This window comes from Cyanistes caeruleus, chromosome 19 (genome assembly GCF_971803275.1).
Source record: "Cyanistes caeruleus chromosome 19, bCyaCae1.hap1.1, whole genome shotgun sequence".
Taxonomy (NCBI): domain Eukaryota; kingdom Metazoa; phylum Chordata; class Aves; order Passeriformes; family Paridae; genus Cyanistes; species Cyanistes caeruleus.
In genome coordinates this window covers 4,906,184-4,933,490 of record NC_141719.1, presented here as the reverse complement: position 1 = coordinate 4,933,490, position 27,307 = coordinate 4,906,184, and the positions used below count along the sequence as shown (strand labels likewise).

Below are 27,307 nucleotides of genomic sequence, written 5' to 3'. Positions count from 1 at the left end.
AAGGGATGAAGGGAGAGTTTTATCCCACACAGCCCAGTAACTCACTGGTGGTCACATTTCAGCTGATGGTTTGGTTCTGTGCGAGACTCATCCCCATCTCTCTGCCCCACTCCTGCTCCCAAAGGCTCATAATGCTCTGGGCACAGGACCCTGCTTCCTGCCCTGTTTATTTCCCCCTTTCTCAGTGGATCTGGTGCTTTCTGCAGCTCTGATGCTGTTCTTGCCCCCTGGCAGAGCTTTGAGGAGCCGCGCTGTGACCTGCGGGAGAACCTGCTGCGCTCGGGCTGCGGCGAGGCCAGCATCGTGTACACCCAGGGCGAGATGAGGACACTGAAGGTGCGTGCTGGGGACACAGCCCCTGCCCAGCCTCTCCTGAGGGGCCCTTCATGTCCTTCATCCTTCTCTAGGCTCCTCAGCAGGAAAAAAACAAACCCAGATGGCTATTTAGGTAGGGTCTACTCAAAAGCAATGCCTTCACTAGCTGGGGGACCTGTGGGCCACTGCTCCTGACCCAGGCTGGGGTGACCTTGCAGACAAAGCAGATGTAAGCAAAATTCCCTCATCCCTCTGGAGATGAGAGCATCCTGGCTGGACAGGAGTGGGTGTGGGGGAGCCTGTTGGACAGTACACGAGGGAGGGGAGGGGGCTCATCCCTGCCTTTGCACTTCCCACACATCTCCCTGCTCCTTGCATCCTCCTGGGATGGAGTCCATCCCCTTCACATCCCTCTCCTTCACAGAATTCCAGTATCAACACGTCCCTGCAGAGGACCCAGGTGTCCCCCCAGGCCATGTTCATGCGGCTGCGGGCTGGGGAGGAGATGAGCTTCGACATGGATGTCTTCCAGCCCAAGGAGAGCCCTGTGGATCTCTACATCCTCATGGACTTCTCCTACTCCATGTCTGATGATCTGGACAACCTCAAAAGCATGGGGCATAACCTAGGTGAGGGCAGAGCTGGGAGAAGAGGGGAGCCTGTTCCTGATGAAGGCAGGCAGCTCACTCCTGCCTGTGGCTGTGAGACCTCTGCCAGCACCAGAGAGGGGGATGCAGCTGGCAACGGGCTGAGAGATGTCTGTTTTAATTAGAGCTTCTCATTATCACAGCCCTGTGTGGGGATGTCTCTCTGGACCTGCAGGGATCCTCACATCCCCTTCCAGCCCAGCTGGTGCCCCTCAGAGCTGGGCTGGGCAGGGCCTTTGGCATCTTCAACCTGCTGGGCGCTATTGCAGAAGCTCCAGCTTTGGGGCTGCCAAAGGGGGTGTAGGTTTCTGCCCTATAAAAGCCCAAAGATCTTAAAATATGACAATTTGGGAATGTTATCTAAGAACTGACCAGCAGAGAAGATGCCCACAAAAGGACTTCTTTCCCTGGAGCAGGGAGCTCACAGGCATCTCTTTGTGTCTCCCCCTTCCTTTCCTCCCAGCGGACTTCCTGAAAGCCCTGACTTCCAATTACACCATTGGATTTGGCAAGTTTGTGGACAAAGTCTCATCCCCTCAGACAGACATGAGACCTGAAAAGTGAGTGAGCCCCGTGGGTCCCTGAGGTGGGAGTAGAGGGAGCAGAAAGTGCTTTCTGTTTCTTCATGGCTTTCAGTGTCAGCAGTGCAAGAGCCTCCATCCATCTCTACCTTCACTGCCAGTGTCTTCCCTGGTCCCCCCATCCCTCAGGGCTTGCTGTAGCACTGTGACAGTGCCAGCAGTGTCATCCTCTGCTTTCAGACCTTCCCTGCTCTGCCACAACTGACTGCACATCTTGTCTTCCCCTCAATCTCTGCCCTTGTCCCTTCTCCCCCTCGGTGCTGGTGGCTGAGCTGCTCAGCTCCATGGCTTCCCTTGAGGGACTCTCCCCACATTTCCTCTCCTTGCACCCTAGCATCTCTTGGCTGCTGCCCCACACAAGGCCCCTGGTTCCATCTCTCCTAGGCTGCGTGAGCCCTGGCACAACGCCGACTCCCCGTTCTCCTTCAAGCACGTCATCCGCCTGACCAGCAACATCAACCACTTCAGCCAGGAGCTCAGCAAGGAGCGCATCTCCGGCAACCTGGATGCCCCCGAGGGCGGCTTCGATGCCATCCTGCAGACAGCTGTTTGCAAGGTGAGGGTGGCCAGGGCTGTGTTTTTAATGAGTGGATCTTCCTGATGCCCACTGATGAGCAGAGCAGCCACACACAGGGCAGTTGACAGGGCAGCCAGGGAGCCCCAGTTCAGCCACAGTTGGTTCTTGCCCCCCCAGCCACACACTCCCAGTGCCAAGCTGTTTCTCATTCCCAGCTTTCCCTAAGCCTTAGAATATGTGCCCTGGTGCTTGATGCCCAGCACAGGAGCTGCTTGCTGGGCATGATGTGTGTCCTCTTTGCTCTGTCCCCCTCCGTGCCTGTGATGATGAAACTCTGCTCCCTGGAAGAGAGCCCACTTGGGCTTGGCTGAGCGATGAGCACAGCTCCAGACACGTCCAGGGAAGCGTGGGCTTGCCCCCTGTACACTCTGGTGCCTGGCACCGAGCTGCTGGGTGGGAGACTCCCCGCGCTTTGCGGGTGTGGATGGGTGCTGGCATTCCTGGGGCTGGTTGCATGTGCTGCCAGGTGCACGTGCTGCCTTGTCCCCTGGGTATTCCAGCTTGCCAAAGGCTGCAAGTGCTGTGCAGGGGTTTGGGAGGCACAGAGATAAAGGTTCCTTCTCGCCCTCCCTGGCTGCAGGATAAGATCGGCTGGAGAAAGGACAGCACTCACCTGCTCGTGTTCTCCACTGAGTCTGCCTTTCACTACGAAGCTGATGGTACCAACGTGCTGGCAGGGATCCTGGCGAGGAACGATGAGCAGTGTCACCTGGACAGCCACGGCACCTACGTGTATGACACCAAGCAGGACTACCCCTCAGTGCCCACCCTCGTGCGCCTCTTGGGCCAGCACAACATCATCCCCATCTTTGCTGTCACCAACCACTCCTACAGCTACTATGAGGTGAGGAGACCACGGCAGTGATGCCACCTTTGCTCCAGGACCTGTGCCTCAGCTCAGCTGTGAGGAGAAAGTGTTCTCCCATCGCTTGTCCTTAAGTGCTAAACCAACACCTTGGTGTTTGGGAGGTGCCACGCTGTGTTGGGGGCTGCTCTAGGCTGTGGGAGGTCTCAGGATGTACTCCTGGGTGCAGGAATCCGGGCTCCTAGAGGTCTCCCTGTGTTGGTTTCTGCTTCTTGTAAAGCAGCAGGAGGCACAGAGCTGGAGAGTAATTTAGGTTGGAAGGGACATTTGGTCTCTGGTCCAAGTCCTGCTCAAAGCAGAGCCCACTCCTGTGAAAGAGGAGGGTTCTGAGGCCTTGGCTCAGAGAGTTTCTATCTCCCTGCAGAAGCTGCACAAGTATTTCCCCATCTCTGAGATTGGGGTGCTCCAGGAAGACTCTTCCAACATTGTGGAGTTGCTCCGCACAGCCTTTGAGGTAACGGTGCTCTCTGGAGCTTCACCCTGGCTCCCAGGGCGGGCAGAGGGTGGGCACCCCCTGGGCAGGAGAGCAGGCAGAAGGCAGGATGTGTCCCCTCTGGAGCAGGCCATGGAGTGGTCACCGGGTACCGCTGAAAACCAACCTTCTGTTTATCCTCTGCCACCCAGCGCATCCGCTCCAAGATGGACATCCGGGCTGACTTCACCCCCAGAGCCCTGAAGACAGAGTTCACCTCCTCGGTATTTGAGAAGACAGAATCCGGCTCCTTCCACATCACCCGTGGAAACGTGGTAAGTCCTCGGATGGCAGCGGAGGGAAGGTGTATGGGGGGGATGAGCTCCCCGTGTCCGGCTGGGATGTGGGAGCTGGCTCATCCCTGCAGTGTGTCCCTTCCTTCAGAGCAAGTTCCACATGCACGTGAAGGCTCTGGAGTACATTGGTGGGCAGCACGTCTGCAGCCTCCCTGAGAAGGAGCGGCACGGAGTCATCCACGTGAAACCCACGTCCCTGAGCGACAGCCTCACGGTGTCAGCTGCTGTCGTCTGCGACGTGTGTCCCTGTGAACAGGTGGGGTGATGCAGAAAGGAGTCCTTCTCCTGGCCAGCCTGGGGTGGGAATGTGTTCGTCCTGCTCCACCCCTCAGGGATGCTCAGCCTGGCCAAGATCTCCATCACTGCCTGTTCCGAGCTGGGTGTGATGTCCTATGGCAGAGTTTGGTCTTCAGGGCAAAACTTTGCCCTTGGATCTGCCCTTCTGATTCCTGAAATGGTCTTGGGGGCAGCTGGGCCCACTCAGTAACTCTTCTTCTCTCTTCACTTCCAGCAACAAGAGCTGAACTCCCCCAAGTGTAGCTTCCATGGGAACTTTGTCTGTGGACAGTGCATCTGCCACCCGGGCTGGTAAGGAACAGTGTCCAGGTCCACATGGCCAGGTCCACATGGCCAGGTCCACATGGCCAGGTCCCACACCCCTGCCAGGGACCCTGCTGTGCCTGGGGACCCACAGTGACACGCGTTCACACCCTGGGCATCCTGCCCAGGACCCTGCAGTGCTGCGCTCTGCTCCTGCCTCTCTCAGCACCATCTCCATCCCCAGGCGAGGGGACACGTGTGACTGCTCCCCGGCGTCATCCCCCAACAACGAAGCCTGCATCCGTCCCGGGGAGCTGGAGCCGTGCTCGGGGCGGGGGGAGTGCCTGTGCGGGAAGTGCCAGTGCTACTCCGAGGACCAGAGCCTGCGCTTCGACGGCGCCTTCTGCGAGTTCGATGTCCTGCAGTGCCCGCGCACCTCCGGCTTCCTCTGCAACGGTGAGAGCACCCCCAGAGCCCCCCGGCTCGGGGATGAGCTGGGTCCGGTGGCTCAGACAGGGTGTCCCGGGCTGGTGGCACTGGCGCGGGGGATGAAGTGACCGGTGATGAGCTGCAGGGTCTCTGCAGGGAGGATGCTGTGGAGTCTGTTTGCAGCCCCTGTGCACCCCCAGGGAAGGTGGGGGAGCCCCGGGCAGGGCTGGGGGAATGGCACAGCACCGGGGCCCAGGTAATCCCCGCTCTCACCCCAGATCGTGGCCGCTGCTCCAGGGGCGCCTGTGTGTGCGAGAGCGGCTGGGAGGGCCCGGGCTGCGAATGTCCCACGAGCAATGACACCTGCATCGACAGCCGAGGGGTAGGTGCTGTCCCACCCCGCCAGAACGCTGCTCCAGCAGGGCTGCGGGGACCTGCCCCAGTGCTGGAATCCCCGGCTCACCGAGGAGCCCTGCTGAGTCCCAGCTTGCTCTCAGGCTGGCTTTGCTTTTGTGAGAAAGCACAACCTTTAAGGTCGCCTCTTCTCTCCCAGGGCATTTGCAATAACCACGGGAGGTGTGAATGTGGCAGATGCATCTGTGACATGGCTTCGCTCTACACCAGCTCCACCTGTGAAATCAGCTACTCCCTGGTGAGTCCCTCTGGCTTTATCGCTTATCCCCATGCGGAGCCTCCAGGGAAGAAAGGCAAAGCAGAGATGAAGGCACATCTCAGCCAGGAATGAAATCCTGAGCGAGGGTTTGTCTCACCTGTCCTGTGGGCAGGGAGGGGCTGCCATGGGAGCAGCTTTGTAGCCACAGGCTTTCTTTGCCCTCCTGTTCACCAGCAGCAACTCTTGAGAGTCTGTCTGTGTTTATCTGCACCTTGGTGATGGGCAGAGGTTTGAGGCTCAGCTTCTGGTTTGTTCTGATTTGCCTCAAGATGAGGAAAAAACTCATTTCATAGAATCATAGACTGGTTTGGATTGGAAGGGACCTTAGAACTTCTCATTCCAGCTCCCCTGCCATGGGCAGGGACACCTTCCACTAGATGGGGTTGCTCAGGGCCCCACCCAACCTGGCCTTGAACACATTTGATTCCCTCATTGACAAGCATGGGCTAATCCCATGGGGATGGAGAAAGCTGGCTTGATCATGTGTTGGAAAGGCCACTGAAACCCTTGGAGATGATCTAATTGCTGCCCTAATGCCAGCAGTTAGTGTAAGAGATTTTGGAGACAACTGGGCTTATAAAGCCTTGTTCTCAGTGATTTCTTTTTGACCTGGACCTTGCCCTGACTCTGGGATGAGGACCTGCCTCTCCAGCTCTGCCTTTCAGGCTGTGTCCTCCCTCTCTCTGGGGGTGTCCCTGACCATCCCACCCCGCCTCTGCCCAGGGCTTCCAGGCTGTGTGTGACAGCATCCGGGACTGTGTCCGCTGCCAGACCTGGGGGACAGGCAACCTGAAAGGGAACTGCAGCTCCTGCCAGCTCCAGATCCAGATGGTGGAGGAGCTGAAGAAAGGTAACGTGAGAAGAGCTGGGTGCAGACGTGTGTGGCATCTCCTGCGTGCTCTGCTCCGTGTCTGTGCACACAGGGTGCTCCCCAAGTCCTTCCCTGCAGACTTTACAAGAGTGTGCCCTCTCCCCACAGAGGAGGCTGGTGAGTACTGCTCCTTCCAGGATGAGGATGATGACTGCACCTACCACTACACCCTGGAGGGAGACCCCAGTGTCCTCCCCAACACCACCGTCCGTGTGCAGAAGAACAAAGGTGAGCATGGACCTGGCAGGAGAAGGGGATGTCCAGCCTGGGATCTGGATCAGAGTAATGACCTCCACAGTACCTCCAACCCCTGCTTTGTCCCTTTGCTGTGCCCCTGGGCAGGGTCAGCTGCAGGCAGCACCTCCCTGCCCACCTTGCTGGGTGACACGGGTGGGTGACACTGTCACATCAGCTGCAAGGGGGAGAGTGTGGCACCCTGAGAGACCTTTAGAGATGAGAGCCTTTCCCCTGCTGCCAGGGATTGCTGCAAGGTGCTGCACAGCTCTTTGGTATTGCTGGGTGGGAGCAGAGGTGAACAGGGAGCAGAGCAGAACAGCATTTCCTCATTGTGAGGCATTGCCAAGGTTAACTGGGCTGCTCCATCCCTCAGGGAGCTGTGCTCCAGCCTCTCCCTCTGCCTCCCTGCTCACCCCAAACGGGGCTGCTGCCTGGGACTGACGTTGCTGTCACTTGCAGAGTGCCCACCTGGGAGCTTCCTCTGGCTCATCCCACTGCTCATCTTCCTCATCCTGCTCCTGGGGCTGCTGCTCCTGCTCTGCTGGAAGTTCTGTGCCTGCTGCAAGGTGAGTGTCTCAGCTGGCTTCCCCAGCCCAGGGAGAGAACCAGATATGGCCAAAAACATGACAAATTTTCAGAATCCAGTCAGCCTGGCCAGATTGGTAGGGTATGTCCCTGCGGTATCCAACCCTCTGCTGCTGCAAACATGAGCCAGTGGTTAAATTTTAACCAGATTTCCCCTATCTGGCTAAAATCAGCTTGAGAGCCCCATCCACCCACAGCCCACGCACCCCTGCTGATGTGGATCCTTCCTGATGGAAGCTTAGAGGGGTTTTGTCCCTGGCCACAAAGTGATGGTGTCTCTGGCCGTTTGTTTTCTAGGCTTGCCTGGCCCTGCTCCCCTGCTGCGCACGAGGTACCAGCCCTTGGTCCTGGGGGGAGGGCTCTGGGGTGCACAGCCTTCCTGGGTTTGGGGTGTGCTGGGATGGGCTGGAGAGGTGGTTCTGGGAGAAGGCTCCTAGCAGAGAGCCTGAGCCAAGGAGTCCTGGAGCTGCTGGTCCACTCTTCTTCCCTGTCCCACACTCTGGGGTGCCCTGCTGGGAATCCTGCTGCTGCCTCTCCCTGACCTTGTAATGCTTAGCTGGTGAGATGTGTTCTCCCCACTCATGAACACCCCTTGCTCTCTCCATCCCACTGCCCTCCTGACATCCCAACACTCTCAGCATGGTGGAAACCCTAAATATCCCCCAGAACAGAATCTCTGGCTCTGGGAAGCTGATGACTAGCGTTGTCCCAGTTTGCCCAGGCTCTGAGCCCACCCCTGGCCCTGCAGGTCGCACCGTTGGCTTCAAGGAGGACCACTACATGCTCCGCCAGAGCCTCATGTCCTCTGACCACCTGGACACGCCGCTGGTGCGCAGTGGCTCGCTCAAGGGTCGGGACACGGTCCGCTGGAAGATCCACAACAATGTCCACAGGCAGGGAGTCACCTCCCCCGCTGCCACCAACCCCAAGGACCTCAGTGAGTGTCCCCGTGCTTACAGCTTCTGCCTGGGTTACTTCTCTGGCCAAGAAGGACAGAGTTTGAGTTGGGAATTTCTCTTTCCAGTTCCCTACGGGCTATCCCTGAGGCTGACCCGGCTTTTCACGCAGAACCTGGTGAAACCAGACACCCGCGAGTGCGAGCAGCTGCGCAAGGAAGTGGAGGAGAACGTAGGAGCCTGGCACAAGGGGGGCTCAGGGTGGCCTTGGGGACAGCCACACAGGGGACTGGGCAGTGCCCTTCCCTGGGAAGCCACAGCTATGGAAAGGAAGGAGCAGTTTGTCTTCTTTTGTGAGAAAGCACAATCTTTAAGGTCACAATTGTAAGAATTAGCAAAGCATCTTGTTGAGATTATGGGTTTGCTTTGGGGCATGTGAAGCTCCTACTTGGTTTCAGTTTGCAGCCTCTTGCCATGTCCTGGGAAGAAACCTGGTGTGGGAGGGCCTGGGGTGGCTCCTGTGTTCTGTGGCAGCAGCATCTGCTCCCTGAGCACATCCCTGTTCAGTGAGGGATACGCTCTGAAAGTCCCTCCTGCTCCTTGCAGCTGAATGACGTTTTCAAGCACATTCCTGGCTGCCACAAGGTCCAGCAGACCAAGTTCAGGTGAGTCAGTGGGGGAGAGACTCCTGCAGGACAGGGTTCCCCCAGGGCTGCTGGTGATGGGCTGAACCAGAGGTGTGAAATCTGCAGTGCTGGGAGGGAGCGTGTCACTTGTCTGTGACACAAGTCTCTTGTGGTGCTTTGCCCACCCAGCTGTGGTGAGATCTCAGCTGAGTCTGGCTTTGGAGCAGCAGGAACGAATCCTGGTTGCATGGTGCTCAATGGGAGAATTCCCACTGGCTTCAAAATTTCAGCCTGATGCAACCTTAGGAGTGCCTGGTGCAGGCCAGGAGGAATTTGGGGATGCCAGTGCTGAGCAGGGAGTGGTATCTCCTTCCCACAGCCTGATCCAGATGTGTTCTCCCCTGTGGGCACGTTCCTTGCTGCATTGGGAAACCCAGGGCAGGAGGGAGCAGCTGGGCAGGAGGGAACATGTGCTGGGGCTCTGTGGGGTGGGTTGGCACCTGCAGGGCAGTGCTGCAGCTCAGACCTGCACAGGGCTGTGATTCACACAGCACTTTGTCTCTCCAAAGGTGTTAGTCACTCTGATTTGTTGGGTTTTTTTATTCCCCCAGGTTACAGCCCAATTCTGGGAAAAGGTAAGAGGAATTTGCAGCTCTGTGGTGCTGCTCCTCCCTCTTTGTACACACACATGTACTGAGTGCCCCGCACCTCACTGCCCCCGCAGCTGCTGTGTGACACGAGGTGCTCTGGTCTCAGCTCTCACCTGCCCTTCCCTCCCCTCCTCCCAGGCAGGACCACACCATTGTGGACACAGTGCTCACTGCCCCGTACTCAGCCAAGCCAGACATCATCAAGGTGGTGGAAAAACACGTTTCCCACGAGGCTTTCAATGACCTGAAGGTTGCACCGGGTTATTACACTGTGACCTCAGACCAAGGTAGGGAGCAGAGCCCAGCACTGGCTCCTGGCTGGGTGCAGGGGGTTATTTCCCACCTCTCACCTTTGTCTTTTCCCCCAGATGCTCAGGGAATGGTGGAGTTCCAAGAGGCTGTGGAGCTGGTGGACGTCCGTGTCCCGCTCTTCATCAGGGATGATGATGATGATGAGAAGCAGCTGCAGGTGGAGGCCATTGAGGTCCCCAATGGCATTGCCAAGATCGGACGCAGGGTTGTCAACATCACCATCATCAAAGAACAAGGTGAAGGGCTGTGATGTGGAGGTGTTTGTGCTTGAGTGTCCTGTCTCCAGACTGACGTGCTGTAAGGCACAGTCTGCATATCTGAGCACCCCCGGGTCACAGAGCAGAGACTCGCTTGGTGACTCCTTCCTGAGGTCACCTGGGTCTAAACTGGAGCATCCTTTAATGCATCCAGAGGATCATCTTCCCTGCTGACAGAAACATTTGACCATCACAAGTTTGGATGCTGCCAATTCCATGAGAGATTACGGGCTGACCACGTTGCTGCTGCTCCAGTTCATTGAGTGCTGCTGCGAAGCAGAACCTCTTTAATGTTACTGTGCTAATGCCCCCAGCACTTTCCCTCTGCTTCCCACCTGGCTGTTAGAAACAGGGAGCACAAATGGGAAGTGGGGAAATCTCCAGCCCATGCAATGACACTCCACACACGTCCCACACCCGTGGGTGACTGGAACTCTGTTCAGGGAGGACACCTGAGTGTTTGGGATGAGATTTGTCGTGTGTTTGCTCTACACATTCCTTCTCTCCTGCCCCTTCCAGCCAGCAGCCTCATCACCTTCCTGCAGCCAGCATATTCCCACAGCCGCTTTGATAAGCTGGCCAAGATCCCTGTGCTCCGGGAGATCATAGACAACGGCAAGTCCCAAGTCACCTACAGGAGCCGGGATCTCACCGCCAAGAGTGGCAGGGTAAGGGTGCTGCTCCTGGCTGTGGCAGGCAGGAAGGAGTGGGAGTGTGGGGCTGGGAAAAGGCCAACCCTGGGGCTGCAGAAGAGGGGTTATCAGGATGTGGCTGGAACAGAGGGGACCCAAGGCTTGAGGTCAGCACAAGGGCAAACGTTCTCCTCCATCCCTTGCTCCCTCGGGGAGGGAGGTCCTGAGAGGATGCCTGAGCCTGAGGCAGAGGGTACCAGCTGCCCCCGGAGCTGTGGGCACTGGGAGGCAAATGAGGATTGACTGGGGGATGAGGGGAAGCTCTTTGGGAGTTGCCTCATGGATCCTGCAGGCTGTAATCATAGAACCATGGAACAGTTTGGGTTGGAAGGGACCTTAGAGATTCCAAACCCCTGCCATGAGCACCTTCCACAAGATCAGGCTGCTTAGAGCCCCATCCAGCCTCACCCTGAACACACCCCTTCCTTCTGCTTCAGGACTACATCTTCACGGAGGGTGAACTGGTCTTCCAGCCTGGGGAGACCCGAAAGGAGGTGCAGGTGCCCTTGCTGGAGCTGACAGAGATAGACACCCTCCTCAACAGCTGCCAGCTCAAGCAATTTGCCATCGACCTCCTCCACCCCAAGTACGGCGCCAAGATCGGCCGCTACCCCCAGACCACGGTGACCATTGCTGACCCAGGTAGGGGCTGGGAGCCGGGTGGTGGCAGGGGCTGCGGGACCGCCTGCCCAGCCCACCCCGATGCGCTGCCCAGAGCCATCCTCGCCCAGAAAGCCGCAGCGAGGCTCCTCCAGCTCCCACTGGTAGATTTGGGTCCCCCTCTAGAGGCACGAGGGGGAATAGGCAGTGGGTGGGGAGAGCATGGATCGTCTCTTCCTTAAAGGAAATTGATTCTTAATTCCTTTTCCTTAGGAACTTGAATGAAAAGCTATAAAAATAAGGGAGAGGTAGGACTTGCCATGAATGGTGTGTGGTGGTTCCTGTGGCTGGACAAGCGAAACTGTCATCAGCTGTGTCGATATCATAAATAATGTGTTTATCACAGCAGGGCAGTGCTGAGAGAGGCACACTTCCTTCTTTTTCATCCAGGGGGGAGGACTGGCACTGACGACACTCTCTTGTCTGCAGAGCTGGTGGATGGTGTCCCCTCAATGACTGGCCTGGGCCAGGTCCCCCAGTCCCCCAAAGGCCGCCTGAGTGCACCGCTTAATCCCGATGCTCGCGCCCTCAGCTCCAGGGAAATCAGCTTCAACTGGTTTCCTCCACCTGGAAAACCCCTGGGGTACAAGGTAAGGGGTGAGTGGATCCCAGGGAAGAGTTGTGGGTCCCCTCCTGCAGGTGTTTCACACAGACATTTGTACCAAAGGGGTCCAAGTACACACACAAAAGAGGGAGGGAGAAGTTCACCCCTTCTGGTCCCCTCCATCCTTGAGGGACCATTGCTGGTGGATGAGGATATGCAAGAAAATCTCCTGGTAACTTCATCTCCGGTTCCATCAGTTACCATGTAGTGCCCAGACTGTCCTGGCCTCCCATTTGAAAGGAATGGCACAACACCATTCCCAGAGCTTTATAAGAGACAAGGAATTCTCACCCATCACGTGAGGTTCTGAAGGAATCACGGCTTGCACTTGCTTTGCCAGGTGAAATACTGGATCCAGGGAGACCCTGAGTCAGAAGCCCGTCTCATTGATGTCAAAACCCCATCAGCAGAGCTGACAAACCTTTACCCCTTCTGCGACTACGAGATGCAAGTCTGTGCCTACAACGCAATGGGAGAAGGGATTTACTCAGACATCATCCACTGCCGCACGCTGGAGGAGGGTGAGTGAGCCCACACCTCCCTTCCCTCCACGTGGCAGCGAGTTTGTTCCTCTGCAGCCAGCACCGGGGTCAGAGCTCCAGCCCTGAGCTTCTGCTGGCCTCAGGGTCAAGCACTGGATGTCTCCCACTGCAGCCCAGCTGTGATCTCAGGAGCTCTGGGTCTCCACTTGGTCCTGACTTGCAGTGATGGGGACCCTTTGATTTTGCTTTCCCAGTGCCCAGCGAGCCCGGGCGCTTGGCGTTCAATGTCGTGTCTTCCACCGTGACGCAGCTGAGCTGGGCTGAGCCTGCAGAAACCAACGGGGTGATCACGGCCTATGAAGTCAGTTATGGGCCTGTCAACGAGGACAACGGTAAGAGCTCATTTTTGGATGGGACAGGCAGGCTTAGGGGCTGGAGGACACGTTTTGCAGGCTGGGCCAGTCCCAAACCACAGCAGCAGAGCCAGAACAGCTCCAGGCATGTTTCTTTTGAGAACTGGGGTTTGGATTGGTCACATCTTGATGGAAAGAGATAGAAAAATCGACAGGGATTTAACCCTGCAAATGCCAGAAAACTCTGTCCCCATTCAATTTCATAGTGTTTTACATTATCTTTCATCTCAAAAACTTAGTTCATAGGTCTATAAAGGGATGGGGTGCCAGGAAGGTGTTATTTGTGACACACCAGCAACAGAAGACTTCCCCTGTAGGCTGACTTCAGCACTGGCTTTGGGAATTACCCTGAGATGATGCTGCTGCTTGTGAGCAGCCCAAAGAGCTGCTGCACTTTTTCCCAGAGCCAGGCTGCATCCCAACACCAAAGTGCAGGTGTTGAGGGTCCTCTGTGCCTGCTGGGTGACAGGCGTGCCCCTGCCTTGCAGTACCCATTGGGCCCATGAAGAAGGTGCTGATTGAGGAGCCCAGGAAGCGCATGGTGCTGATTGAGAACCTGCGGGAGTCGCAGCCCTATCGCTACATGGTGAAGGCCAGGAACGGCGCGGGCTGGGGGCCCGAGAGAGAAGCCACCATCAACCTCGCCACGCAGCCCAAGCGCCCCATGTCCAGTGAGTGCCAGCCTGGGCAGGGGGCAGAGGGACAGGAGCAGTGCTGGGGAGAGCTCCCCATCAGCCCAGCTGCTTCCCCCCATCTCCTGTTTGCTCTGCTTCTCCAGCCTTCCCGGCATTGCTGAGGGCCAGCAGAGCATTGTGCAGTTTTTTGCTGCTTGTCTAATGGCCCTTTCCACCTCTCCTGCAGTCCCCATCATCCCTGATGTCCCCATCATTGATGCAGAGGGAGGTGAGGACTATGACAGCTACCTGATGTACAGCACAGATGTGCTCCGCTCTCCAGCTGGCAGCAAGAGGCCCAGTGTCTCTGACGATTCAGGTTTGTGTCTCTGAGTTTGAAAAGGTCATTTCTAACATTCATTTTCTTTAACAGCAGCTTTCAGCAATGAGCTTCACTGCTCCTTTCCATCTCTCAAGGATGGGGAGATCCAAGTTGTGGAGATGGTGGAGATCCACCTTTCCAAAGCTGCACCCATGGGAACACTTGGGGAACTTGGCTGGTCACGTTGTAAATAAGGCCAGTGCCTCCTTGCTGTAGCCGTGGGGCAAAGAGAAATCTCACTGTGGAGTGGGAAAGGAGCTTTTCATGGCCCTCCCTGCTCATCTTCTCTTTTTGTTGCCATTTGGCTGGACCATGAGCTAACATCAGCAAATGAGCACTGGCAAAGGCACAGACCTCTGAGTCCCTTGGATGCTCAGGGTCTAGGCCAAGCCAACAGGAGGGAACTCAGCAGTGCTGGGAAGGCACTGGCCTCTCTTCTTCCATCCCTTCACTTTCTGAATGAGGCTGACTCCCTGCTCTTGTGCTGGGACATGAGCTATAAGTGAAATGATGAGGTGTGTCTGTGGGATCTTCTCTGGAGCGTTCTCCAGGGCCTGGGACCCAAGAGTGAGTCCCTGGTCTTTTCAGAGAGCAAGGTGATGGGAACGCCAGGAGTCCAACTGCCCCGAGTGCACATCAAGGAGCGATGAAACCTCTCCTGAGCAGAGGACAATTGTTGCAGACTCTTCACGCAGGGACAGGCATCTGGTGGGGCTTTGACTCTCACCTTTTGTCATGATGGACACAGGGCTAGAAAACAGTCTGGGGGTTGAGGAACCCCCTGCGTGCCACGCTCCCACCATTCTCCTCCACCGACCCGATGGTTGCACCACCTGAGCTCCTGAGCTCACTCTTGGAACACGGGCTGTGAACAGGCATCGTCCCCACTGGTGCTTGTCCCTTCCTCTCCCCAGCACGGAGGTGGTGGGTGGCCCACCCTGACCCCTGCAGACCGTGCCAACACCAGTGCTTGCCTTGTCCCAAAAGGCTCCAGGTGGAAATTTGTGCCGTTGCTGGGAGAAGACCTGGACCTTCGCCGCATCACCTGGAGGCTCCCACCCGAAACCATTCCCCGCCTCTCTGGCAGCAGCCGCCTCTCCTCGGACACGGAGGGGCTCCTCCAGGAGGAGGACAGCGCTGTGGCTCCTGGCAGTGTGAGGAGGAGCGGGACGCCCCGGCCCCAAGCAGGTGAAGGACGGCTCTGTTACAGCACTGAGTGTCCTGTCTCGTCCTGCTTTGAGCCCGGGGGCCGGCGGATGGGCTCTGTGTCCCCTGCCTCCCCTTGTGTGCCCACCCTCCTGTTGGTGTGATCTGCTTCAAAACCTTGTCCTGGTGTGTCTGCTCACACGAGTGTCAAGGTAACCCCCATCTCGGCACGGACTTGGGAGCCTGCTAGCAAGTTGCTTCTACCAAAGTCTGGACCTTCAAGGCAGGAGCAAACTCAGATGATACCTGCTAAGTGCCACCTCCAAGGGCAGCTCTTCACCTTAATTAAGTGCCCTGAGCTTCTGGGGCAGATCTGCTGGACTGTTAAACAGAAATCACTCGCTCATAGATGGCTGATCTCTCCTGGCCTGCTGGGAGGGGATGGGGATTTGTTTGTCAAGGACCAGAACAATGGAGCGGAGTTTGCTTTTCAGATCCAGCTGAGATGGGATCCAGAATGAGATCTGGAGAAACCTCCTCCATAGAGGGACATTTTCCTTCTTCCATCTTCTTTTATAATCCAAAATTCTAAACCAGTGCTTGCGTCTAAGGGGAGATGTGAGAGAATGTGGCGAGAACCACGCGGCAGTGCCCCAGCAAGGCCGAGGTCTGGAGTTACCTTGGGCACCATGGGTGTGTCTGGTGCAGGGAGAAGGTTTTGTTTACATCTTTGTTTCTGTGTCCCATGCTGGGGGTTGTGGCTTGTTCTAGATGTAACATTCCAGAATCACCTTCCAGAGTGGCTGAACCTGGGATTCAGCCAAGGCAGGGGGGGCACCACGATGCCTCCTGCTTCCTCCCCGTGGGAAGAGGGGCAGCAACTTTGTCCACAGCCACATTGCTCACGGTGTGCCCTCTTCCACAGAGCACTTGCTGAATGGCCGGGTGGACTTCTCCTTCCCTGGCAGTGGCAGTGGCACCCTGACCAGGACAGCCAACAGCAGCTACCACCAGCTGAGCTCCCACGTGCACCAGGAGCACAGGGTGATGGGCAGCTCCTCGCTGACAAGAGACTACTCCACGGTGCTGATGGGGCACGGTGAGTTCTGCAGCCATGGGACCTTCCCTTCTATCCCCATGACTGCCTTTGGACCTGCACCCTGAAGTTCTCCTGGAGTGAGGACTGTGCTCACAGCTAAGGGGGCCTATGAACCGCAGGTCTAGAGAGTCACGTCCCCACCACTGATGTCTTGGTGCTTTGCTAAGGCCTCTCTGCTTCCAGACCAGTTTGGAAAGGGTTCCCACCCCTCACAGGCAGGGTGCTCAGGGAAGGGAGCTCCATCCTTATCCTCTCACTACGAAACACTTCAGGGAGAGCACATCTCTTCTCCTCACTCTCTCCAGAAGTGTGGTTGCCTTTCAGCTCCACGTGTGTCAATCAGCTGGTGCTGACAGAAGGTGGTTTAGAGATTCTTCAAACCTGAGCCTTAAAAAGTCACCTGTGCAGGAGCCTGGGCTGAACCTGCTCTGAAATCTCCAATGGTGTTTTTCTCTTTCTTCTTGCACCGCTCCTGTAGATTACCCGGGGACACTCCTCCCTCCCATCCATGAAGATGCTGGGAGGACACTCCTCCGGCCCCGGGACGTGGGTTTCAGGAGCAGGGCAAAGGTGAAGGGTTACTACCCCAGCATTGGCTGTCGGGACTCTATAATCATGACTGATGGGGCCACAGGGATGTGCAAGTTCATAGGTACAGCTTGTCCAGTGTTTCCTCCCAGCCACACATCCCATAACAGCCCAGCCACCGCCCATCCATGAGCTGCTGCCATCCACTGCTCACCCCAAACCTCCTCTCCATGGCTTGCTGCGTGCTGTGCTGATCTTCCTTCTGACCCAGCCTGCGCCTCCATCACATCACCTTTCCATTTGCAGGTGAATTGCAGGTTTCAGCCCATCTGGACTGATTAACATTCACCACCACTGCTGCCACCGTGCTCTGATCAACCCATTGTCCCCCTTCTTTTCATTCCTAATGAGCTTCTCATTCTCAGTCTTAGTCCACAGGCCTTTGGAGAACTCTGGGGGAGAATGTGTGCTTCTTATGAGATGTCCCTCTGCAAGCTCCTTGTCAATGAGTGGCCTCAGTCCTGGAGTGTCACCTGGGAGGTGTTGTGCTCTCCTGAGCTTTTTGTCCCAGTGGGATGAGCTGAGGAGCACCCAGATGTGATCCCAAGCCATACAAACAGGGCCTGGAGGGCTGATTTAGCTATAGATTAGGGCAGTCTTAATTGACCTACACCTGATGAAGTCTAAGAAGCTTCTGGCAGACTGGACAGGGTTCTTAGGGGTGAGGAAGGTCACAGCCAGCACCTGGCCCCTTCTCTGGGCTCTCTGCCACAGGGGCATGAAGCTTACATTAACTTGTCCTACCCAAGCTTGGCACCCTGAGGCCGTGGGACATCCCCGTAGCTGTGCAGAGCCAGCCAGTTCCCCTCATGACAGCTCAGCTTGCAGAGATGACATCTCACGTCCTCCCTCAACCATCAGGACCATCCCATGTCCGCGTGTGCCACCCCCTCCTCTCCCTCAGCCCCCTTAGCCCCCATCCCCAAAATCTCCAGCCTGATGTTTCCTTTCTGCCTCAGACCCCAGGAAGGCTCTGGGCATCCCTGACACCCCCACCCGCCTGGTGTTCTCTGCCCTGGGCCCCACGTCCCTGAAGGTGAGCTGGCAGGAGCCGCGCTGCGAGAAGGAGGTGCAGGGCTACAGCGTGCAGTACCAGCTGCTCAACGGAGGTCAGTCAGCAGGCACAGGGCTTGGTGGGAGGTTCAGGTGCTGGAGAGTCTGCTCTGGGTCTTCTGCCTGTGGATGGCCCTGCTCTGAGCAAGGGGGATTGCACCAGATGATCTCCAGAGGTGCCTTCCAGCCTCCAACCATTCTGGGTTTCAGGGTCCTAAATCTGCTTCTGGTGTAGCCTTTTTTTTTTTTTTTTTTTTGTGCAGGAAATGTTGCAGCTACTCCACAATTTTCATTCCCTGTTTCTCCTCAAGGGAGAGCTATTTCTGGAGTTGTTTGTATAATCATCCCTCCTCCAAAAAAACCCTCATTTTGACTGATGCTCTCCTTCAGCCCAAACATTTTACATGAACCTTTTTTCAACACAAGGGTTGAAATGAAAATATCTTATTTTTACATTTATCACTAATACTGCCCTGAGATTTTATTATTCTTTTGTCTGAAACCCCTTGAGTTTTCAAGGAGCTGTTGTTTGTCCCAAGCCTTTTTTGGAAAGACATCTCGTCCTGCACTACCCATTGTTGTTGGCAAGGTGTGATGCAGGTGGTTGGGAAGGGACCCTGGATGGTTTTGCAGGCAGTTTGAGACAGAGTTCAGGTGAAAGTCATGGCTCTTTGTGCCTGTAACGTGGTGGTGATGTGCTCTTCCCTGCGTGTCCCAGGAGAGGTGCACAGGATCACCATCCCCAACCCCAGCCAGAACTCAGTGGTGGTGGAGGACCTGCTGCCCAACCACTCCTACATCTTCAAGGTGAAGGCGCAAAGCGAGGAGGGCTGGGGCCCTGAGAGGGAGGGAGTCATCACCATCGAGTCGCAGGTGGACCCGCAGAGCCCGCTCAGCCCCGTGCCAGGTGAGGTGGCTGGGGACAGAAGGGTGGCACTGGAGTCTGTGTTGCTGTCACAGGTGCTGGCAGCTGTTTTCTCTCCCCTTGCCACATCCTCAGCTCTCCTTTCCTTCCCCTCATTTTGGAACACGACCTTCTTCCCCACACATTCACTTCACACTCCTTGTCCAGGGAGCTGAGCCTTTCCAACTCATTCCATAAATGCTCTCTGCAGATCCCTCCCAGGCTCCCTTCGCTGTGATTCTCACATGTCCCCTGTGCCCTTGCAGGTACCCCCTTCACCCTGAGCACCCCTTGTGCCCCTGGACCACTGGTTTTCACTGCTCTCAGCCCAGATTCTCTGCACCTCAGCTGGGAGAGACCCCGCGAGCCCAATGGGCCCATCCTGGGCTACAGGATCACCTGTGAGATGCTGCATGGAGGAGGTAGAGGATGGGGCCCAGGAGGGGCATTTTGGCTGGGACCAGTAAAAGAGTTGTTTGCTTACATCAGTGCAGACAAAGTGGGGACATGGGGCTGGTCCCAGGCCTGGGAGCTGGTGGCTCCTGACACTTTGTGCCATTGCATGCTCTGCTCTAACAAATGTGGTGGGAAGAGGGAGGAGCTGTTGGTCATTGCAGCCAAAACGCCGTGGAGGTTGGTCATTGAGGCACCCCCACTGCAGTGAAATGGGGCTGGTTTAGCCCTTAGTAGAAGTGGGTGCAATCCTACAGCCGTGGGTTGTATAAAGCTCAGGGAAAGCCAAGGCAGCAGATTTGGGGGGGAGTGTGTTTGGAGGGACCATCACTCTGGTCAGTCTTGACCACTCCCTGTCTCTGTGGATTAGGGGAGCCCAGGACAATTTATGTAGAAGGAGACAACCTGGAAACCACCCTGACTGTGCCCCACCTGAGTGAGAATGTCCCGTACAAGTTCAAAGTGCAAGCCAACACCACCCAGGGCTTTGGGCCAGAGAGAGAAGGTCTCATCACCATTGAATCCCAGGACAGAGGTACAGTACCACATCTTTGTGGAGGTGCAAAAAGAAACCTCTCAGAGCAGGGAACACAACTCCTGCAGTCACTTTCCAGCTCTGGTGGTGACTCCATGCTCCATGAAAGACACGGAGAGTGTTTTCCATGAAGGCAGCGCTGTGCCTGGTGAGCACTGTCCCAGTTCTGGTGCACTGAATGAGGGAACACCTGCCACCGTTTAACTTGTATGGTGAAACTTCTGCCTGTTTGTACAAATACCTGGAGGCAGCTCCTTAGTGTCCAGGTGTGAGACCTTCCCAGTCCTCCCAGTTCCTCCTGAACCTGGCTTCGATATCAGCAAGGGAAAATTCTGAGCTTGCTGGTGCTCACTGTGCAGCGTTGAGGAGCTGGAAGCTCTTTGTTATTTCTTGACTGACTTGTCCCTTTTCCTTCTCCCCAGGTGCTTTCTCCCAGTTTGGAGGACAGCAGTACATGAGAGAAGTTTACAAGTTCCCCACTGAATACACCACCAAAACCAGCATCAGCCATTCCTCTCTGGATCCCCACTTCACAGGTAGGGGCTCATTGTTGCTTTGCAGCCCTCAGAAAACAAAGGGTAATTCTGCTTGTCCAAACATCTGAGGCTGCTTTAACCTCAAGTGCCAAAGGCAGGGGAGGAGGGTCCCTCAGGTGGGATTGAAGAGGGTCAGCCCCTTTTCCTACTCTGTGTCCCAGCTTTGCCCCAGGGAGAGCTGCAGTCATTTCCACATGTGCTGCCCAGTCCTGGAGGGAATGCTGTATTCCAGCACTATCACTAGGGACCAAATGATAGCTTTTCCTGCAAGGTTAGGTCTCTTCAGAGCAGAGAAAACCAGACAAACATCTTTATTCACATCAGTGTATCTGTCCAGTGTTGTCCCACTTGAGCTCATGGGTTCAGTTTGGAGAGTTTGGGAGCTGTTAGGAGATCCATCCCCTTGGCTCAGCAAATCACTGAATCACCTGGTGTGGAGAGGCCTTTCTATGATGGAAAACAAGCTGGAGTCACAGGGCAGAGCAGACCCTGCTCCCTGTGACCCCATACCTGGTGCTTTCCCCCTGCAGACGGGATGCTGGTGACCACCCAGCACGTGGAGAACTCCAGCAGCACCCTCACCCAGGAGTTTGTGAGCCGCACCGTGATGGCCAGCGGGACCCTCACCCAGCAGGTGGAGAGGCAGTTCTACGAGGCCTGAGCCAGGGCAGGCCCAGCACCAGCAGGACTTTTGGGATCAGGTGCCAGGATTCTATGGAATAACTCAAGGTGCTTCATCCAGGCAGTGCCTGGGCAGCTCCTCCTGCAGGGACAGACCCTCTGTGGCACTCCAGGCTCTCCTTTGGAGCACAGCACGCTCAGAGCCCTGGCACAGCTGGGTGTGTAAGCTCATCCTTCAGGGCAGAAATTGGGGTGTTTCCATGGCTTCAGCCTCCCCAGGTAAATGGAACAGAATTATTTTATTGTCAGGTCCTCGATTTTGAGAGGATCCCAGATGCCCAAATCACAGTTTATAGAGGGTCATCATTTCCATCTTTGCTCCAGGCTCTCTGGCAACTCACCTGTCCAGTGGAGATGGTTGTTTTGTTCAGTATGGGGGTTTTTATGAGAGCTGCAAGGTAGGGTTTAGGGGTAACCTGTGCTTTCTTATTGCACCTGTTCATGGCTGACCTTTGCTGCTGACATCTGGTACCATGATAGCAAAGAATAACCTTTCATTTGTGTTGCATTACTTGATGGCCCCTGATGCTTTTTTTTTTTTTTTTGCATACAATACTGTACAGTTTTCATAGTATATATAAATATATATATAAATGTATTTTATTATTTTATACAAATATGGAAGTGGAGGAGATCTATGCTGAATGTGGAGGCTACACTGGGATTGTGGCTGCTGGGAAACATGAATACCTGAAGAAATGAGTTAAGGGCTTGATCCAAGGCCACTTGAACCCTGTGATGAGGCTGGTGGGCTCTGCCTTGGACCTTGTATCCTTCAGCTCCAGAGACTCCAGCAGAAGGCTGCAAGGGGCCAGATCCACTCACTGCAGAGCATCCCCCAGCTGGAACACTTGGACACAGAAGGGCTGGGAGCTCCTGGAGGTGAGGGATGGGGATGGCCCCAGCAGCTGAGATGGGAATGGTGCTGGGATTCCTTACACAGCTGATGTGGACAGTGTGAGATTTCGGGGCACAGGATGTTGGGTGTGTTTTAAGACTTTTTGCCCAGCAGCAACATCCATAAAGGGACCTGTGATCCATCAGTAAACACAAAGGAAGAGTAAGCCTGGGAACAACTAGGCAAGCTAGAGCTAGGCTCTAATTTTGGTTAGACCTTCCAATCAAAGCAGCAGATGCCTGGGCCCCTGGCAGCATCACCAGCCTGCTTTGATCTCACAATGGACCTTGGTCCTTTTTTTTGTGTTTTTTTTTTTTATTTTTATTTCCTTTTTTCTTTTGGACTCTGAAGAAGAGCTCACCACCAACAGTTCCCTCTCCTCTTCAGGCTTCTTTTTTCACTGGAGAAAGGGCTGTACATCTTTCAGCCAAAGATGGGTGTGTGTGAATCATGTCCACAGGAGTCTCTATGACTGCAGATGGAGCTAGGTCAGTTTTGAACTTGGCTCAAGGAAGGGATTCTTCACCAGCCCTGAGGTTTTACTGTGCCTTCAAGAAGCACTTATTTCTCCTGAGCAAGGCTGCCTTCCTCCCTGCTCCCTTCTTGCCTGGGGTTGGGATTTTCTCTCTTCCTGCACAAGGACTCTGTGACCCTTTTCCTGGGCTTTGTGGTCCAGGGTCAAATTCTGAGAACTGCCTAAACAGGGACTTCCCCAAGCATTTTAACCAAAGATGATCTTGTTCTCCAAGAGCAGAGCATGGCCCTTCAGCTGCTCTCCAGGGAATCAGGCCTTCCCCATGCACTAACCCAGGCCTGACTTTAATTTCATCTGCTTGTTGGAGCTGGTGCTGTTTCAGCCTTTCCAAGCTGGATCCAGAGCAGGTCTTTGATCAGTTGGCTTCCTCTTGCACTCAATAAATATTTTCTCTATATTCTGCCTGTTTGTTGTTGGGTTTTTTTTATAAGGTAAACTAAAAAATCCCTTCCCCCTCACTACCCTCCAGCTGCAGCAGATGCAGGGCAGGGGCCAGAGGGAGATTCCCAAGCAGGAATTTCTGCCACGTGTCAGTGCCAGCTGCTCCTCCCCTGCCAGCTACTGCAGCTCTCCTGGACTCACTCCACAGCCCTGCTAAGGGCTCCTTACACCACTGCAATCTGGAGCTAAAGCATCCTCTGAGGAAGAGTCCCAAGTGATTTTAGCTAACATGGGCACTGTGCAAATGTTTTGTTTTTATTAGGCAAATGATGCAGATGGACAAATGGATCCCCTTGGGGAGGGAGGCAATGCCAGCCCAAGGGTCCCAGGTGAGGGGGTCTCTCCTCTACAGGGCCAGGGCCTTTGCACCATCTGAGGGCTTGGTGAGGTAGAAGGTGGCTGTGCCACTGTATTTCTCCTGGAAAGCAAGAGGAGCAGTCAAGGCTGGGTTTGATGCCAGAGCTGGGGGGAAAGGGCCTGCTGGTCAGTTCCACACTCGCTCTTCCTTCACTCTTCACTGCACTGTAGCTCCTGGTCATGTTTCTTCTCTCCCATCTTTGGCAGAGGCCAAAGTCCTTTTGCTCTCTCCTCATTTCAGACCTTCCTCTGTCCTCCTGTCCCACTCCCCCAGCTATTTACAGGTGCACCATGATCTCACAGAGCAGCAGAATGATGCTCTGCCTTGTTCATGGGCCAAGACATGTCCTGACATGTCCTGACATCCCCATTCTGCTGGCATTTCCAGCTCCCTGTGCACACCACGGTGCTGAGTTAGGGAACACTGGTGATGGCACTCAGATCTCTCCTGGGCTATAATTGCCAGTGCTCAAGCTCAGATCACTTTTCTGAAGATGGATTTGGCCTTCATGAAGCTCCCCCAGCACTACCTTTCACTACCTGTGTTAAAGCAATGAGGTCCTGGGGCAGGGCTCTGTGGCCAGCACAGCACTGAACTGCCTGCAAGAGCTCAGCAGCATCAGCAGCCTCAGGGCTACCCCTGCACAGCCCTGGATGGGCTCCACTGCCCCCAAAGGGCTCAGGAGTGACAGTTCAGCAGTGTCCCTGTGCTGTGCCCCCGAGTGTTCCCTTGGGATCTTTAGTCAGTCTCCTGGGGCTGTTCCCCCACGTACCTGGATGTGCTGCTGGGCTCTCTCTGCAGCCCCAGCTTCCAGCAGCGTCACCGTGCAGCCTCCAAAGCCTCCCCCGGTCATCCTGCTGCCATAAACCCCATCGACTTCCAGGGCTGCTGCCACCAGCTCGTCCAGCTCCGGGCAGCTCACTTCATAGTCATCCCTGGAGAGAGGAGAGCCGTGCTGTGCCCGGGACCCTGGGCACAACCACTGCACCACCGACAGCTCCACCGCGTGTCCTGGTGCCATGGCAGCGATGCTGGGTGCTGCAGATCCTGGCCCAGAGCTGCCAGCATCCTTGGTCACCCTCACCTGAGGGAGTTGTGGCTCTCCACCATCAGCCTCCCGAACGTTCTGTAGTCCCTGTGCTGCAGTGCCTGTGCTGCCTGCGCTGTCCGGGCTGTCTCGCCGATGACGTGCCTGGCCCGCCGGAACACCTCGTCCCCCAGCCGGCTCCTGGCCTCTGCAGAGACATTTGTGTCCCTGCAGCAAAGCTCACAGGATGCTGTGGGGTGCATCCTGCAACCATCCTGTGCCAAAGCTTCTCTGCCTGCAGCTCGCTCCCAGCACAGGATGTGCACCTACCCACCTGCCCCAGGTCTCAACCCATGGGGCACCAAGATCTTGATGCCCCAAGGAGTGGCCAGAGATGAGGGGGGGACTGTCCCCACCTTCCAGCTCAGCCAGGGTGGCATCCCTCAGGCTGGCCTTGCCGAGCGCCGCTGCCGCCTCCTCGCACTGCCGCCGGCGCGTTGGGTACTCGCTGCCCGACAGCGTGTGCCGCACCTGGGAGTTGGTGATGAGCACGGCCAGGCTGGCATCGCTCAGGGGGACAAGGACAGTCTCCAGGGACCTGCAGGGAGAGTTCAGCCATGTGCCCACTCCCCTGCCCACCCCGGCTCTCACACACCTGAGTGAGGCCACGTGGCAGGCAGATCCTGAACTACAGAGGCAAAGTCCAGGTGGTTTAGGATTTCACTCAAGCATTTCGCTCCCTCCCGGTTATCAGCTCCACAACAGACCCTAATGATCGCTGGAAAGACAGCCCAGGCAAGCAGCAGAAAGGTTGCAGGAGGAGGAATCAGGAGAAAGAGGAATTAAAGTGCAGGGTGCCCCGCCCCCATGACGAGGTTTTGGGCTTCAAAACCCTTGAACCCAAGGGTTCAAGGGTTAACCTCTCCCTGCACTCCTGCCCTTGGTTCATGGCCACAGGGCCAGCTCATCCCCAGCTGCTCAAGGAGGTGAGCACAGCACAGTGAGCTCAGCGCTCGACCCTGACCTGCAGTCGATGAGCAGTGCGTGGCCTTCCTTGCCCATCACGGATATGAACTGGTCCATGATCCCGCAGGGCATCCCAGCAAACGAGTGCTCTGCTTTCTGGCAGGCCAGAGCCTTGGCTACCAAATCCCCATCATCTGTGCCACAGCAGAGACACACAGGTTAGCAGCTCCTGCAACTTTGTCCCTTGCCTGGAATCAGGGGAAGCAAACATGGAGGTAAAGTGTTGTTTTCCCATGGAATGGGGTTTTGCAGCTGCAGGTGCTCGTTCCTGCTCCACTGCACAGCATCTATGCCAGCCTGGGCCCCCAGATCCAGCTGGATGTGATAATGGACACTGGTGTTTCAGGTACCTGGATTTTTGGTGGCATTAGGGTGAGGAGAGGATGCTCCCAAGGGAATTTTCTCTCCTTCTCCCAACCAGCCCCAGGAGTGGTCCACGGATTTTAGAGGTCTGGGCAGGTGAGGCTGGATGAGCCAGAGGAGCCACACAGGCAGGGTGGTGCCAGCTGGGGAGTTGTTACCCACTCACAGCAGCACTTTCCCAAGGGCTGTGGGATCCAGCTAAGGGCACCCCCTCATCCCAGCTCCCACCTGGAAACAGATGCCAGGGCCCAGGATGGGCTGCTGCCTTACCAGGGCAGAGCTGCTGGAGGAAGGTGTACGTAGCCACCTCCAGAGCAGCCGAGCTGGAGAGGCCCCCGCCCAGGGGGATATCACTGGCCATGACAGCGCTGAAGCCTGGCACGGGACCACCTGCAGGAGGAGAAGGGGGGCCGTGAGCCCCTGCAGGGCTGTGTGCACCCCACAGCTCATGGGGAATGACACAAGGAGCCCCTGTGCAACATTTCAGAGCACAGGGTGATCCAGAGCAGAGTTTGACCCAGCAGCCCCCCAAGCACAAGGACCTTTGGAGCTCAGATTGAGTTTGCTGGAGCCTGGTCCTGGCAGAGCTGCTGGATTCCACAGACACTGGAAGAGCCCCTAGAGCACTCCCAAAGTCTGAACACCACTCCCCTGCAAGGGGGGCTCCGACCCACCCCTCAGCCTTACCCCGGTAGTGCTGGATGACCCCCTTGACGTAGTTGGCCCAGCGAGGCAGCCCCGGGCTCAGGGAGCTGCCGGGACCGGGAGCCGGGAACTGCACCCTGTGGGGCTCGTCCGCCTCTGCCGAGGTGGTGATGATGGAGATGGTCCCGTCCTGCGTGGGGGATCCCACCAGCACCGTCCCCAGCTGCAGGGCCTGCGGGTGGGGAAGGTGGGCTCAGACCCCGCAGCACCCTTTGGAGCATCCCCACGGGTGGCAGGGGACAGCTGGGGCACAAAGTGTGCTCTTTAACACCCCTGAGCCCACTGCACACTCCAGCTTGGCACAGAATTAAACTTCCGCCCATTAATTGATACACAGGGTCAGTCTTCCCACTGATGTTGTTCCTGACCCCCCGGCTCGGTTCCGGCTGCTGCTTGGGCTCCGGGGGAGTGGTACCCACGTCAAGAATGGGAGAGGCTTCGGGAAGTTTTCCTGCCTGCCAGGGGATTCGGCTGAGCTGCTCCCACGCTCCTCGGCCTCACAGCAATTAGCTGAAGGTTTGATTTAGGACTGAGCAGGGACTTGCCCGCCGAGCCAAAGGGGCTCGGAAGGAGCAGGAAGCTCCCGCTGTTCTGAAACACCGCTCTGTGGGAACGGGAAGTTGTTTGACGGGGTCGCAGAAAAAAGGTTTCAGTGTCTCGGAGAGGTGGTTGGGAAGAGAATCACATCCCCCGAGAAGCGAGTGAGGAGCTGGGCTGCACGGGGGGCTGCAGCAGCTCTGGCTCCGAAGCCCACGGTCCTGGGCAGGGTCCGGGGTGGGGTATCCCGGAGGGGACATCCTGGGACGGGGGTGGGAAGGCGGTGGCCGAGGACCCCCGGCGGCCGCCAGGAGGGCCCGGAAGGGTGACACGGGCAGAGCCCGGGGCGGCGGAGCACGGCCCTTACCATGGGCAGCACGAAGCCGCCGTTGTAGTCGGTGTGCTCTCCGATGAGGTTGACCCGGCCGGGGGCCCACGCTGCCAGCACCGCCGCACCCCCGAAAGCCGCTTCGTGCGCCCGGCAAGCGGCCGCCAGCAGCGGGGACGAACCGGGACCCACCGGCTCCGCCATGGCCGAGCTGCACCGCCCCCGGTGGGTTCTGCACCGCCCCCGATGGGTTCCGCACCGCCCCCGATGGGTTCCGCACCGCCCCCGGTGGGTTATGTACCGCTCCCGGTGGGTTATGTACCGCCCCCGGTGGGTTATGTACCGACCCCGGTGGGTTATGTACCGCTCCCGGTGAGTTCCGCACCGCCCCCGATGTCCCCGCACCGCTCCCGGTGGG

General features: G+C 56.6%; 2 protein-coding genes across 10 annotated transcripts in view; one reads left to right on the top strand and one right to left on the bottom strand.

Annotated features, from left to right (window-relative positions):
• The window catches only part of ITGB4 (integrin subunit beta 4), a 28,909-nt gene extending 6,408 nt beyond the window's left edge, over positions 1-22,501 (top strand). For 2 of the 8 annotated variants that reach the window (XM_086856720.1, XM_086856721.1), the window contains exons 4-41: positions 235-336; positions 740-944; positions 1,426-1,522; positions 1,928-2,099; positions 2,701-2,964; positions 3,350-3,439; positions 3,610-3,732; positions 3,842-4,009; positions 4,265-4,341; positions 4,538-4,749; positions 5,001-5,104; positions 5,276-5,374; positions 6,119-6,245; positions 6,375-6,494; positions 6,963-7,069; positions 7,386-7,419; positions 7,837-8,025; positions 8,113-8,216; positions 8,591-8,649; positions 9,222-9,245; positions 9,399-9,547; positions 9,629-9,808; positions 10,349-10,497; positions 10,959-11,163; positions 11,611-11,771; positions 12,126-12,306; positions 12,522-12,659; positions 13,169-13,351; positions 13,542-13,673; positions 14,664-14,864; positions 15,748-15,921; positions 16,400-16,573; positions 17,469-17,618; positions 18,281-18,469; positions 18,733-18,888; positions 19,290-19,454; positions 19,877-19,990; positions 20,521-22,501. In XM_086856720.1, the coding sequence (XP_086712846.1) occupies positions 235-336; positions 740-944; positions 1,426-1,522; positions 1,928-2,099; positions 2,701-2,964; positions 3,350-3,439; positions 3,610-3,732; positions 3,842-4,009; positions 4,265-4,341; positions 4,538-4,749; positions 5,001-5,104; positions 5,276-5,374; positions 6,119-6,245; positions 6,375-6,494; positions 6,963-7,069; positions 7,386-7,419; positions 7,837-8,025; positions 8,113-8,216; positions 8,591-8,649; positions 9,222-9,245; positions 9,399-9,547; positions 9,629-9,808; positions 10,349-10,497; positions 10,959-11,163; positions 11,611-11,771; positions 12,126-12,306; positions 12,522-12,659; positions 13,169-13,351; positions 13,542-13,673; positions 14,664-14,864; positions 15,748-15,921; positions 16,400-16,573; positions 17,469-17,618; positions 18,281-18,469; positions 18,733-18,888; positions 19,290-19,454; positions 19,877-19,990; positions 20,521-20,651 (5,409 nt within the window). In that variant the 3' untranslated portion in view covers positions 20,652-22,501. The remainder of the gene's footprint in view (positions 1-234; positions 337-739; positions 945-1,425; positions 1,523-1,927; positions 2,100-2,700; positions 2,965-3,349; positions 3,440-3,609; positions 3,733-3,841; positions 4,010-4,264; positions 4,342-4,537; positions 4,750-5,000; positions 5,105-5,275; positions 5,375-6,118; positions 6,246-6,374; positions 6,495-6,962; positions 7,070-7,385; positions 7,420-7,836; positions 8,026-8,112; positions 8,217-8,590; positions 8,650-9,221; positions 9,246-9,398; positions 9,548-9,628; positions 9,809-10,348; positions 10,498-10,958; positions 11,164-11,610; positions 11,772-12,125; positions 12,307-12,521; positions 12,660-13,168; positions 13,352-13,541; positions 13,674-14,663; positions 14,865-15,747; positions 15,922-16,399; positions 16,574-17,468; positions 17,619-18,280; positions 18,470-18,732; positions 18,889-19,289; positions 19,455-19,876; positions 19,991-20,520) is intronic. The other 6 variants (XM_086856722.1, XM_086856723.1, XM_086856724.1 and 3 more) reach the window with 3 other exon arrangements.
• Positions 20,281-27,170, bottom strand: GALK1 (galactokinase 1). 2 transcript variants are annotated; one of them, XM_086856752.1, is made up of 8 exons: positions 26,929-27,170; positions 26,007-26,196; positions 25,590-25,709; positions 24,955-25,090; positions 24,347-24,528; positions 23,988-24,138; positions 23,676-23,838; positions 20,281-20,437 (listed from the first exon to the last, which is right to left on the bottom strand). In XM_086856752.1, the coding sequence occupies exons 1-8, from the start codon at positions 27,091-27,093 to the stop codon at positions 20,399-20,401; spliced, it is 1,146 nt and encodes a 381-aa protein (XP_086712878.1). In that variant the 5' UTR covers positions 27,094-27,170; the 3' UTR covers positions 20,281-20,398. The 2 variants fall into 2 exon arrangements, with proteins under 2 accessions (XP_086712878.1, XP_086712877.1); XM_086856751.1 differs by lacking the exon at positions 20,281-20,437 and adding an exon at positions 22,780-22,963.
• Positions 27,171-27,307: the final 137 nt, after the last annotated feature.